The sequence below is a fragment of the Marmota flaviventris genome, chromosome 12 (genome assembly GCF_047511675.1).
Source record: "Marmota flaviventris isolate mMarFla1 chromosome 12, mMarFla1.hap1, whole genome shotgun sequence".
Taxonomy (NCBI): domain Eukaryota; kingdom Metazoa; phylum Chordata; class Mammalia; order Rodentia; family Sciuridae; genus Marmota; species Marmota flaviventris.
The window spans coordinates 95295361-95309858 of record NC_092509.1 but is presented as its reverse complement, the minus strand read 5'-3'; the positions used below and the strand labels follow the sequence as shown (position 1 = coordinate 95309858).

Sequence of the window (14498 nt, the reverse complement as noted above, 5' to 3'; positions counted from 1 at the left end):
GAAAAAAGAAAATGTGAGTTACCCACAAAGATTGGGATTATTCATTTAGGAAGTTTTAAAAGGCTAAAATGCAACGCCCATATGCTTTTTTTTCTAGTAGTAGGTATTGGGTGACCTTGAATAAATTACACCTGACATAAGTGGGGTTCAATTTACCTATCTGCAAATTGAGAGAAATGGCCTAAGGTTCCTTCCAGCTTAAAAATTCTAACTTACTCTATTGATTTAAATTTAGGAGAGGAAAATCTTTGCTGATAGTGTCAACATTTAAGTAGTTCATCAGATGTTGAATTTCTTATCCTAGACATGGAAAATAATTTATTTTTATGTAAATGGGGTTTTGTTAAGGAAAAGAGGATAAAAGCATTCTAAATTTTGTCACACATTGACTATGATTAGTTTGTAACTCAGGTAAATAGAAGGCAATCATTGCTTCCCTTTTTTTGTTTTGTAGTCATCAGTCTGAAAACTGAATGATAGGGGAGAAACTTCTATTGTCCATTGGTATTTTCTTTAACAATATGACAGATAGTTTCAGTAGCTGTGTCCCTCCAGTCAAATCCAATGCACTGCCTATTGGAACACCTCAGCAGCCATTCATTTGATGTTTGGGCACACCAAACATTTTTGGTAAAAGACTGGATACATTGTTATTTTTACAACTGTTTAAAACATAAAAAAAACAGTTTCCCTGGCCTGTTGTTTATCAAACCCTAAATTAAATATTGTCAGTGGCTGCTTTCACATGTTAAAGATAGACTAACAAAGGGTACAAGGCTGCAAAGCCTAAAATATATATTTTACTCCTTTTTATGAGACAGGGTCTCTGTATGTTGCCCAGCCTGGAATCCTCCTGTCTCAGTCTTTGGAGGTCTGTGACTATACACGCCCCCCTGCAACCATCAGTCCTTAGACCTGAAATCTAAATCTTTGATTGTTTTTATGTTGTGATTCATTAAATTGTAGGTGGGGAGTGGGTGGCAGTGCTGGTGACTCGACCCAGGGCACTCTACCACAGAGGTTCATCCTCTGTTCTGTGTGTGTGTGTGTGTGTGTGTGTGTGTGTGTGTTTGTCCCCCAGACTTTTTTTTTTTTTTTTTTAAAGAGGGTCTCACTGACTTCTGGAAGTCCTCAAACTTTCTATCTTCCTGCCTCAACCACCAGATTCCCTGGGATTACAGGCTAGCGCCACCATGCAAAATGATTGTTCAATTTTATTTTCAAAAGTTAAATGTGGTGTCATTCCCTTTTATTGCCTCATGGTGGTAATAATGACAGCTTTGTTAAAATAGGTTGTTTGTTTTCATAGCATTGACTTATGTGTCTTAATAAGCCTAGAACCAAAATGGTTGTTTACTTAGTCCACAAGTTATTGTGGAATTGCATTTGGTTAGGAAATAAAACAGTTAAAGCCTATTGTGCCTAATCTTTATTTAGGGCTTCTTTGGTTTTAAGTGCTGAGTTGCTTATGATATTTCTTCCACTTTATACTTCTGCTTTGGTAATCCTGACCTTATATTACAGGGATTTTTGCACGTGAACATGGATCAAATAAGAAATTGGCAGCACAGTCCTGTGCCCTATCACTTGTCAGACAGCTCTATCATCTTGGAGTGATTGAAGCTTACTCTGGACTTACAAAGAAGAAAGAAGGAGAGACAGTAAGTCTTTAGACTTAATAGCCTAGCCCAGTGAGATGTAGTAAGATTAAACTTGGATTACATTTAATCTTTTGGCTAAAAAGAAGCTTAGTTTCCTATTTTGTGAAATCTTACTACACAGTAAATTGAATGACCATGCTAATCATCTGTATATGGCCTGTGTTTCTAGTGAACAGGGAAAAAATAATCATTGAAGCAGGTTGGGGTCTGGTAATCAGAGCTTGAACCAATGGGTGCCTAAGCACATAGCTCAGTTTCCAGCCTCTGCAATCTGGCTTTCAACCTGAGATCAGCCTCCTGCCATGACACTAGGCTGAACCAATTCTCTTTACTTATGTCAGTTGCGTACTCTTATTTCCACTGTTGTAAGTTTGTGTTGTATTCCTGTATACGTTACATGATTTTTATCAACATCTTTTTTTCTGTAGGTGGAGCCTTACAGAGTTAACATCTCTCAAGATTTAGAGCATCAACTTCAAAATGTGATTCAAGAGCTAAATCTTGAAATTGTGCCCCCAGTAAGCATATTTAGCTTTTTAGTTTACATTATATAGAACAACTGTCAATAGACGAGTGAACTTGTGGACTCATGCAACTTTTCTCTTTTTTTCTTTTTTTCGGGGGATTTTATTTTTTTAATAGCCTATTGATCCTTCTATGCCAGTTATGCTCAACATTGGAAAATTGGCTCATTTTGAACCATCTCAGCGTCAAAACCAAGTGGGTGTGGTTCCTTGGTCACCTCCACAATCCAACTGGAATCCTTGGACTAGTAGCAACATTGATGAGGGTCCCCTGGCTTATGTAAGTACAGCATTGTTTTTTGCGAGGTCTTTAATATATTTCATTAGATTGTCTATGTTAGACAATAAATTAAATATTGCCTTCCAATTTTACAGGCTACTCCAGAACAAATAAGTTTGGACCTCAAGAATGAATTGATGTACCAGCTGGAACAGGATCATGACTTGCAAGCAGTAAGTTTGAAGTATTTAAACATGGTGCCTAAAGGTTCATAACATTCTAGGTATGGGTAAAAGGACAATGAATACTGTATTTTGTCCTTTCTAGAAAAGTAGATTAGAGATATGCACCAAACTACTAATCTTAGCTGCCTCTGTGGGTAATTGCTATGAGTAAGAAGACTAGGAACAGATCTCACACACACCCCCATATAATTTAATGTAAAACAAAAATAAATTTAATTGGTTGGTTGTATTTTTAAAAAGAAAACAACATTGTGTTGTCATTTAAATACCAGATGTTACCTAACAGATATTAACATTGTGTAACAAATGGTAAGGGGAAATGCTTGCTGAATGGTCATGAAGAACTAGGAAAAGCAATGTGTAGAAAATATTACAATATTGTTTGGAAATTTAGAAAAGAGACAATTCTATAAAATATTAGTTTATGGAAAAAATATTTTTAAGTATTAAGCCACTGGAAGTGAGTGTTATATAAGAGATGTCACTTTATTAAAGAATTAACATATTTACTCCTAATAAAAAGTAGAATTTGCCTGACATGTAACTTTTATAAAATAGGTTTTGCAGGAGAGAGAGTTACTACCTGTGAAGAAATTTGAAAGTGAAATCCTGGAAGCAATTAGTCAAAATTCAGTTGTCATTATCCGAGGGGCTACTGGATGTGGTAAAACCACACAGGTTCCACAGTTCATTCTGGATGACTTTATCCAGAACGACCGAGCAGCAGAGTGTAATATCGTAGTAACTCAAGTAAGTAACTCAAATTTTTAACCCAATGAGGTGTGTTGATAAAGTAAGAAATGAAAGTACCTGGAAATCAGGTTATTGCTATTTGATTATTTGATATCTCCCCCTTTGTAGTCTCATAAGACTCTGAAAGCTCTAGTATAATAGGCTAGCTATTCATTCAGTACTAGGGATTGGAACCGGTAGCTCTTAACCACTGAGCCATATCCCTAGCTTTTTTTTTTTTTAAGTTATTATTTATTTTGAGATGGGGTTAAGTTGCTAAGGACTCCTGCCTCAGCCTCCCCAGCCAATGGGATTATAGGTGTGGGCCATTACACCTGGCAGTTGTATTTTGTTTGTTTTCCAGTTTTAGTTTTTTATTAAATTATTGGGGTACTAATGCTTGAATCCAGGGTTCTCTCTGAGCTTGCACCCAAGTGCTTTTTTGAGACAAGGTCTCACTAAATTGCTAAGACCAACCTTGAATTTGTGATCTTCCCTGCCTCAGCCACTGGATTACAGGCAAGTGTCCAGCTTGTGCCCTTTAAAATTAAACAATGGAGTTGGGGTTATGGCTCAGCAGTAGAGCGCTCGCCTCGCATGTGCAAGGTCCTGGGTTCAATCCTCAGCACCACACAAAAATACATAAAAAGATAAATAAATAAATAAAAGTAAAAAAAAAATTTAAACAAACACAAAACCAAAAAAAGACCTTAGATGTTTTTCCAATCTCCAGTATTTTATGTAGTAAGTTAAAATGGATCCCATGCTAAAGGGAGGTTTTAGTCCTGGGATCAAACAGGAGTGAAGAGTTCATTCTAAGGAGAAAATTGGCTCATAGCAAATAATAGCCTTATCAATTTTATCATTTTATGATTGAGTAAAAACTTCTGAGCAAGAACAGGCAAGACAGTAAACCAGGTAATGGTGAACTTTTACTGAAAGCTTGCCTGTATTCTAGAATCTATTCTAAATAGTTGAGTTTTTAAAAACTTCATTTGGAGTTCAAAATGTCCTTAAGGTATAGGTAGCTTTTATTTAATATTTCTTACTAAATAAAGACCCAGAATAATTTAATAGACCCACGGTTAACACAGAATAAACTAGAACTCAAAACAAAATGCCTATCTTCAGGAGTCTTCCTTTTAATGGTTGTATTATAATACTGTACTTTCAATAATCAGTGCTGGCAAGTTATCCCAGTGCCTAAGATCAGCTCTAACCTTGTACTTCTGAGACTTGGATGGAGGGCATGCAAATCGCCAGATACTGCTCCTCAGTCAGGTTCAGACTTGTTAGGGATTCTTAACCAGTGGAAGCTTACAAATAAATCTTGAAATAAAATAATTAAAAAATAATAAAAATTGCACGTTTTCTCTAGGAAATTTTATATGCTCCAAAATATGAAACACTTGTAGCATCATTATGACTACTCATACTAGAAAAATCAGTTCCATTTTCTAACAGACCACATTCAAAATGCAGTTATTGCATTTTATTGCATAAAATCATCCTCAGTCATTATGTTTAAGGTCTATGAAATATACATGAAAGTATCAAATTCCATTTCTTAATTTTCTGATTATGTATGTATACACTCCAAAATCTAAAATATTCTTTGTCCTAAACATTTCTAATAATGAATACTCACTTGTAGGTTTGTTTTTAGAGAAAGAATCCCAACAACCTTTTTGTCTCAAAATGTTCTTTGATTTCGTTAATCAAATCTAGACTGGCTGCGAATCTTTTGCCTCATGGTGAAAGTTTCAACTGCCCAGGATCCTGATGCAGTAAAACATTGCAGGGTCTTAATCCTTCCCAAGTCTTATTATTTCTTCTTTTTATTCTTCTCATTCTTCTTATTATTGTAGTTGTAGGTGGACATAATGATTTTGTTTTATTTGTTTATTTTTGTGTGGTGCTGAGGATGGAACCCAGTGCCTCGAGCATGCTAGGCAAGCACTCTGTCACTGAGCTATAGCACCAGCCCCTAGAGGTTACCATTTTAAAGAGGAACACTTACCTTTGCTCTGTTCTCCCCACTACTACCCTGTTTTTAGTTAGTCCAGTCATAGGGAAAAACAGAATATAACCAATGAGCTAAATTCAAATCTTTTCAAAGGTTGTTTGCTACCCAAATGACAAGGATTATTTTCAGTGCCTGCATGGTATATCACAACTGGGTTGTTCAAACAAAAATGAATTTTTTATTGCCTTTCATCTTATTATTTGCTTACTAATTTGTGTCCCTTCCCAAACAATTTGGACATTTTCAGTGATTTTATTTGTAAAATGCAAATATCAAACTTTATCTGCGTATGTCTATGACAAATGTATAACAATGAACTACATGGTACAGTGGTGGATCAAATTTTGTTTTATATTTGATTCATGAAAACCAGTTTCACTTATCCATTGAATGCTTGTGTTTATTCTGTTCATAGGACGATATTGAGTCAAGAGGTGGAAGATACACTGAATTATTCCACCTTTTTGTCTGATGGGATTTTTTTGTAGATGGTTAACAAAGTTCTTAAAACACTATGTGTCTAGCAAGGTAGCACACACCTGTAAATTCCAGCTTCTCAGAAGACTGAAGCAGGAGGATTGCAAGTTTGAGGCCAGCCTGGACAATTTTAGTGAGATGCTTAGCTCATTGTTAGAGCGTTCATATGTCCCATCTACATTAGTGCAAAAAAGAGCAAATTACAAAATTATTGTATATAAAATAACTCTGCTATGGAATTAAATGGACTATATTCTTTCATAATATTTTAAAATAGACAGTTTTACTATGATAATTTAAAAACTTTTATAAGTGTAATCAATTCTGTGGTTTTAATTTTTTTTTTCTGTCTGTCTCAGCCCAGGAGAATTAGTGCAGTTTCTGTGGCAGAGCGAGTTGCATATGAGAGAGGAGAAGAACCCGGAAAAAGCTGTGGCTATAGTGTTCGATTTGAGTCTATACTTCCCCGTCCTCATGCCAGTATAATGTTTTGTACTGTGGGTGAGTCATGTGTTTTGATTTCTTTCTTTCTTTCTTTTTTAGAGAGAATTTTTTTAATATTTATTTTTAGTTTTCGTGTGGACACAGCATTTTTATTTTTTTATATGTTGCTGAGGATCGAACCCAGCGCCCTGCGCATGCCAGGCGAACACACTACCTCTTGAGCTATATCCCCACCCCCAATGTGTTTTGATTTCTTGTTTGGCATTTGTATTGACATGTTTGTCAAGAATAATTTGAATAACCAAAAAATTAGACTCGAAATAATGAGCCTGTCTCACAATTCTTCGAAAATAAAACTCAGCATTTTTTCTTTATTATATCTGCTGCTTATTATAACCGAAAATTAAATTAAATAAGTATGAAAAATATATTTCAACATATACTACCTCCTTTTTATTATGCTAAATATATAATAAGCAGAATATTAAAGTATAGTTGTCATGAAATATGCTTATTTGATTCAGTACTTTACTACTTTTCTCTAATATAGAACCACATCTGTGATTGTTGCTCTCTTTTTTTTTTTTTTTTTTTTTCAAGGAGTGCTTCTCAGAAAATTAGAAGCAGGCATTAGAGGAATCAGTCATGTAATTGTAGATGAAATACATGAACGAGACATCAATGTAAGTAAATTGTGAGGTACCAAAAGGGTGCTAAAGCTAATTTTTCTAAATGCAGAGAAGTCAAAATAGAATGCCTTGCTTTTATTTTCTCTTTTCACGCTGCTTATATCATTTAGCTACTATGTACACCTGTGAACTTTAAAAACTAAGATGATCTTTTTAGCAAGTCCGTTCTAGCTTTTTTCTTTTGTTGCTGTTAGCAGTTATTGAAAGTATTTTGAATATTATAAGTATTTTGAAATAAGTATATATAAAGTGATATCTAAAAACTGGCATAATTTAACACCTAAGCTAATGATTTTATGACTTAATAGGTAATGGAATTTTATTATTAGTTTTCACTAGAAATTTATATGTTGCTTTTGTGGGGGGAGGGGACTGGAGATTAAACCCAAGGGCCTTGTGCATGCAAGACAAGCACTTTATCACTCCACTATGTGCTCAACCTCTTTTTGGTACCAGGAGTTGAACTCAGGGTAACACTGAGCCACATCCCTAGCCCTGTTTTGTATTTTATTTATAGAGACAGTCTTTCACTAAGTTGGTTAGTACCTCACCATTGCTGTGGCTGGCTGTTAACTAGCAGTCTCCTGCCCCATCCTCATGAGCCGCTAGGATTAAAGGCATATGCCGCTGCGCCTGGCCATTATTTTTAATTTCACAGTAATTAATCATTTGGGATGTTTATATAGATCTGGTCTTTTTAGATATTAATGATAGCCATGCCAGAATTAAGTAGAAACTACAGATTTTCTGCCCTTGCCTCTTCTGGACCTTAATGAAATGCATATGAAGTTGACAGTATACCATTTTATGAATTAAAAGATTGACACTATATGAAGAAAAGTCTGCAAGATTTCAGTGTGTGGTTTATTTATTCAAATTGTCACCATCCTGATATTACTTAAAACAAGGTGATTGGATAAAACGTTAATCTAGGTATATAGATATAAAATTTGCATTCTTTGTATTTTTAAGCAAACAGGAAACATCTAAAAGATGTCAATATTACCATGGTAATGATTTGAATGAAGTACTTGATATTAAACCCCTGCAAAAAGACATGTATGCTCTCTATAGGAAAACTTTTGAGAGTTGTTATAAAATGTTTAAAAAAGAACAGAACATATGTAGAAAGACTTGAGATCAATTATCAAGTTCTCTCAAAACCAGTCAAAATTCTAGCAGGATTCTCCACAGAACTTAATAAACTGGTTATAAGTACTTCAGAGGACAATTTATTGCTGAAAACAACTGGCCCTTTTTAAAGAATAACAAAATGGAGTTTCTTTCCTTGGTGACACCAGGATTTTTTCTGAATCCACAATATTTCAGTGTGGTACATGAGTTAATAGACATACTACGGAGTTGAAAGAAAATTGTGTTGTTCTCTGAGTTTTGGTTTAAAGCTGTCAGATCAGTGGGGAAAAGAATGGATTATTCAATAAATGGTACTGAAAACTAGTGGATCATCCATGAGGAAGTAAATAAAATTGGAACCCTGCTTCATAAAAAGATACAGAAATCAATTCCAGGGAGATTGAGGACTTGACTTAAATGACAGTACAGTTTGAAAATTCTTAGTTCAAAAACAAACATTTTTAGATACCACTACGCAATAGAAATACAATATGAACTTCATGAGTAATTTTAGTTTGCTTTTAATATATTTTGGAAAGTATAAAGGAAATAGTGAAAATAATTTTAACATTTAATCCAGTTTGTCAAATATTTTAAACATAAAGCAAGTTTTTAGAATAGATTAATGTTTTAATTTTCCCCCATGAATCCTTCAAAAATCTGGTGTATGTTTTATATTTAGAACATATCTCAATTCAGGTTAGCCACATTTTATGGGATTGGTCATATGAACAATGGTTACTATTCCAAGCACCATAATTCTAGACTTTGAATGATTGAAGAAAGCAACAGTCACAAACCTTGAAGAATGTAATGAGTCTATATTAAAATAAAGATTATTGTTTATTCAAAAGATATTGTAAAGCTAGACGATTCTGCACGGGTGGTATAGACATTAAATTCTTACAGTTCCATTTTTTTAAAAAATTCAAATGAATTATTAGAAAAATTAGTAAAATATAAAAAGAATGCTAAGCACAGGGGTATATGCCTGTTTAAAGACAGCCTGGGCATCTTTGAGACACACTAAATTAAAAATGAAAAGAAATGGACTGGGGTTGTGTTGCTCAGTGGTAGAGCCCTTGCAAAAAAAAAGATATAAACAGGCATTTGATAGAAGAAGAAATATTTTACTAATACATGTGCCAAGTTGAGTTGTTAGTCTCTTTGGGAAATGGGATAGTACAGATCAGTTCTATGATAAGGCACTACATTTGAGTAATGAAATTTGGATGATCATTTCAAGTGTTGGAGATCATGTGGATTAGCAGAATTTCTTTCTTATGGCTTGTGGGAAATATTTAAATGCCACCAAAGGACATAATTTAGCTTTATCTTTTGTAAATTCAATATTTACATAACAGAGCCCAGCATTTCTCTATGCACAGTTACCCATAGAAACTTGGATATACACAACAGACACGAGACTGCAAGAAACTTGGATATTAGTAACACACAAATTCACTTGCATTAATATACTCACTTCTCAGAGTGACTATAGCAGCAAGTATTGGTCACTCTTAGCAGTGCTGTAGTAAGGCAAAAAAAGATGCCAAAAGATACAAAATATGCATGAAGTTAAAGTAAAATGCAAACAAGGGTAAACTTGATGTAGTGGTGCATAACTGTGATCTCTGCTTTTGGGGAGGCTAAGATAAGCGAATTATCAGATTGAAGCATGCCTGGATTACATAGTGAGATCTTCTCAAAAAAAGTATGTATGTGTATATTTTTAGTACACACGCAGAAAGGATTAAGATTCAGAATAGCTGATGGTTGGAGAAGGTAGGAAGATTTACAACTATGCAGCCAGATGAAAATGTTGTCAAAATATTATGTTGGTGGGTTGATTTATGTTTCTGCGGTTTGGTGGTGGTTTAAAATAAAGAAATGTGACCTTTGCAACTGAGACTTTAGCCTTATGAGGACTTTTCCTTTGTTCCCAAAGTTGAATGCTTGCTAATTTAAATTTCACTAAATTTTTAGGTTAATTCTTTAGTTGAGGAATAAGAAAAATATTATGGAAAGCAAAATAACACTCCCCCCACCCCCTTTTTGAGACAATGTCTCACACCTCCAATAAATCCTAATGCCTTAGGATTCTGAATTGCTGGGATTATGGTTGTGTGCCCGCCCACACTAGGGCACGAGGCACTCATTTCTAGTCCCGACATCTTTTAGGCTTTAAAGTTTCTTAAAATTGGTACTCTAGCTCACTGTAACATTTTCTTTTTGCATTTTTGCCAGCCTCCTGATAAACTGAATTTCGTTAATATCTTGTGTGTTTAAAACATAAGAAGTCTTTTAGGTGTATGTTATCTCATGGACCAAATGTCTTCAATGATTTCCTGTTTTATTTGTATTTTAATAGACTGACTTCCTCTTGGTAGTACTGCGTGATGTGGTTTTGGCTTATCCTGAAGTTCGCATAGTTCTTATGTCTGCTACTATTGATACCAGCATGTTCTGTGAATATTTCTTCAACTGCCCCATAATTGAAGTTTATGGGAGGACTTATCCAGTTCAAGGTAAATTTTATGGAAACTAGGTAGGAAGGTGAGCATATTTTGCCCAGAAGGTTCAAAAATTTTAAAATCCTAGAGATTAGAATAATACTTTTACAGGTCATTTAGGATATAGGCAAAATTAGAATATTAGATGCACCAAAGCGTTCTTGATTCTGTTTATATGCGTACATTGTTAAGATCTACCATAAATTTTAGATATTCACCCAGGTCTTGGTGAGGAATGCTATATGGTAAGTATAAATCAGAAATATAGTAGGTAATTATTTCTGTGAACACTTATTCAACATTTAAGCAGTCTAGGTCACATTGAGAATGTCTTCAAGAGTTGGAGAGAGAGATTTTCAAATGAAGTATGTCACAGATTTTTAATATTTATTTTTTAGGTGGACACAATATCTTTATTTTTTCTTTTTAAAATTTTTATGTGGTGTTGAAGATCGAAGCCAGCGCCCCGCGCATGCCAGGCAAACATACTACCTCTTGAGCCACACCCCCAGCCCACACACAATATTTTTGATAACGAGTTTTCTTTTAGAGATTTTTATCACCACCATTTTCTAGGACAGTCATTTAGATTTCTTAAAATAAGTTTATAGCACAGTCTAATTGAAGACATGAAAATAGATTAATAATGTAGGTATGAATTGATGTAGCATGGGTACCAAATTTTGTAAATTGAAAAATAGGTGTAGCTCTGAAATAAAAATTACGGTAGTTGTATTTCACAAAAGTTTGGGTTATGAACTCTAAAACTGCTGTGTTTGTGTACGGAAACCAAGCAAATGAATAGAAGTGGTGGTGCCAGGTTTTTTTACTCTTTGGTTGAAAAAGTTACAGGTGAGTAAGGGTGCGGGCTAGAATGAGCCATGTGGTATTGGAATACAATTAGAGGCATCAGCGTGATTCACATTTAGCTAAATATAGGTAGAAATGAATAGGTATAAATGTGATTGTATTTCTTTATGTGCAGTTAGTATACTTAGATACTGCCCTGTCTCTGGGCATAGAAGCAATGACAACTTGGTAACAAAGAATATGTACAGCAGGTTAATCTTTTTCAAATGCCATTCTCAAATTAAAGAAACCAGGTATCCCTAGAGAAATGATGAATCCTAGGGCCAAGGTAAGAAATGTATAATATGAACCTGAAACATCTTGTATCATGAAATAAGGAAGTTTTTTTATAAAAAGACCATAATAATTGAATAAAGGGACACAGTAGCAAACCTGAAAGAACTATAGTTGGCCAGAATTATAGTTCTGTTTGAGCAGAAAAATAAATATAGTCGTATGGAACTGTTTGAGCAGAAAAATAAATAATATAGTAATGGATAAAATCCAATGTAAAATGTATATGGGGTATGACAATTGGGGGTAAACATAGTATACTTAAAAACTTAGTAAACATAAAGTATTCTTGATACTGTGATGAGTAGCACACTTTGTGCTCCACCTAGGGGTGGAGACAAGGAGATGACTCTGGGCCCATCAGACTCTCTTAGGTGGAATTGATAGATATTCCAATCTTTATATTGGAACAGCTAAAAAGAGCCTAATGTACATATTCATTTGGTAGAGGACTAATGGATTATGGTGTGTTACTGTATTGAGGTTATTTCTGTCATACCAGGACAGGTATACAATGCATGTGTATAGTGGGCATTCCGTAAATGTTTGGTTGAATGCTTGGCACACAAACAACCTCTGGCTTTTTGAGAGCTTGCATAATACATGTTCTTGAGGATCTGAGAGAGGAGACCACTAAGTTCTATTAAAATAGAAGATAATTATTATTAGAACATGTTGGAAATTGTGAAGAGTCACATTGAAGGGTATTAAGGAACCTTCAGCTATGAATTAACAAATGAATATAACACTATTACATTCTCAAAGTTGATAGATCACATGTACATAACTAACTGGATTTAACACTAAAATATTCCTTGTAGAATATTTTCTGGAAGATTGTATTCAGATGACCCAGTTTGTTCCTCCACCAAAGGACAAGAAAAAAAAGGACAAGGAGGATGATGGTGGTGAGGATGATGATGTAAGTGGATTTCATGCAGAATTTTCAGTGTGGGTAAACAATGTAGAAAAGCGGTTAATTTTATTAAAAATATGTTAGATTATCTATCTCTAGATTATTTGTAGGTAGAGTTATAAGCTCGTTTCTGCCATCAGTTAAATAATCTCTTGCATACGTGTCAACCAAAAAAAAAATTTTTAAAAACCATACATGGTTAAAAACAACTTGTTTTTTAAGGTGTTATTGCTCCAAGTGCAGGAGAACATCTGGGAAACTGGTAGAAAGACAGAATTTGTGCCCCACCACAGATCTACTAATCCTGATTCCTGGCAGCTGTGGTCACAGATTAACGAGGCAATGATTTTACCAGGTGAAGGGAGTGCTATAGTGGGTGTAATAATAATTTCCTGGGAAGGAACAGGAAAGGAGACATTTTCTTTGTGTTTCAGAAGTGGACAAACAAAAGATTAAAAATTCATATTTTTATATGCAAATTAAATAGAATTTAACATCACAATGCTTGCTGTGTCAGAAATATTGAGAATCAAATTGGCAGGAAAATAGGTTTTATTCAAAGCTGACTTTGAAGATAAAGGAGGAAAAGTCTTTATTTTCAAAAGTTCCATCCCTAAAAGAATCTGATAAAAGATCTGGGATGAGAGGAGCTTCTGAGAAGGTAAGGGCATACATAAGGACAAAGATGGTAGCTTCATAGTTTTCAACTCCTTTACTAGTAACTGGAGAAAAAAGAAATTTTTACAGGTAATTTCAGTCCTTATGGCCTGGTTGAAGTTTCACAGGCTCCTCCTCCCTATCACATCAAAAAGAACCTGTAGGACTTCTAAGGACAGAGTCTGCATATTTTTTTTTATTTTCTTTATTAATATTTATTTTTTAGTTGTAGTTGGACAGAATATCTTTATTTTACTTATTTGTTTTTATGTGGTGCTGAGTCTTGAACCCAGGGTCTCACAATGTGCTAGGCAAGTGTTCTACTGCTGAGCCATAATCCCGGCCCTGTATCTTCTTTTTAGGTAAAACATGTCATGTTTTTTAACTTGACAGCAAAAGATAATTTTTTGCAAAGGACTTTCCCCCTCACATATTCAAATACCAAAATTGGATGTTAGAGATGAGGGGTGAAATTGGAAGGAAGATAATTTTTAACAAATAACGGCATATTTCTAAGGAAATGGTTCCTGTTAGTTCCTAAAACAGAAGGCAACAAATTAGAAAATAGCAGGAGAAAAAGACCAATTATAATAACTTTTTTCTCATTTTTGAGGTCTTTGTTTATCAATGATTTTTTTTTGCCAATGGATTTTTCACTTTGTTTATTCATATGTAGTGCTGAAAAATCACACAAGCTAGGCAAGTGCTCTACCACTGAGCCACAGCCCCAGTCCTTATCAGTGATTTTTTTAAGGCACATATTTTAGAAAAGACAAATAATAGTGGGTTTTTTTAACTTTTTAAAATACCTTTTTTATTTTCTTGTGCTAAAGATTGAACCCACCACCTCACATGTGCTATGTGAGCCCTCTACCACTGAGCTACAACCCTAGCCCATAATCATATTTTAAAACAGATGAAGTGAATTAAAGATCACATCATCATCATACTAGTTTATAAGACAATAAGGAACGTAAACTAGGGTTAATTGGCATAGGAAAGAAATTTACTTGCTACAAGATAGCTTTTGAAATCTCATAAACGTTGGTACATTAATTTGGTGTCCTCAGGAAAATTTAGTGTATTGATATATTTTCTATATGTATGGAAAGTAAAT

The 14498-nt window shown here is 34.4% G+C and overlaps 1 protein-coding gene across 2 annotated transcripts in view; it reads left to right on the top strand.

Moving 5' to 3' along the window:
- Nucleotides 1-14498, top strand: part of Dhx9 (DExH-box helicase 9) — a 41735-nt gene that overhangs the window by 14843 nt on the left and 12394 nt on the right. For both annotated transcript variants that reach the window (XM_027934938.2, XM_071600239.1), the window contains 9 exons: nucleotides 1525-1661; nucleotides 2090-2179; nucleotides 2304-2465; nucleotides 2561-2638; nucleotides 3209-3400; nucleotides 6245-6386; nucleotides 6930-7012; nucleotides 10524-10680; nucleotides 12630-12730. In XM_027934938.2, the coding sequence (XP_027790739.2) occupies nucleotides 1525-1661; nucleotides 2090-2179; nucleotides 2304-2465; nucleotides 2561-2638; nucleotides 3209-3400; nucleotides 6245-6386; nucleotides 6930-7012; nucleotides 10524-10680; nucleotides 12630-12730 (1142 nt within the window). The remainder of the gene's footprint in view (nucleotides 1-1524; nucleotides 1662-2089; nucleotides 2180-2303; nucleotides 2466-2560; nucleotides 2639-3208; nucleotides 3401-6244; nucleotides 6387-6929; nucleotides 7013-10523; nucleotides 10681-12629; nucleotides 12731-14498) is intronic.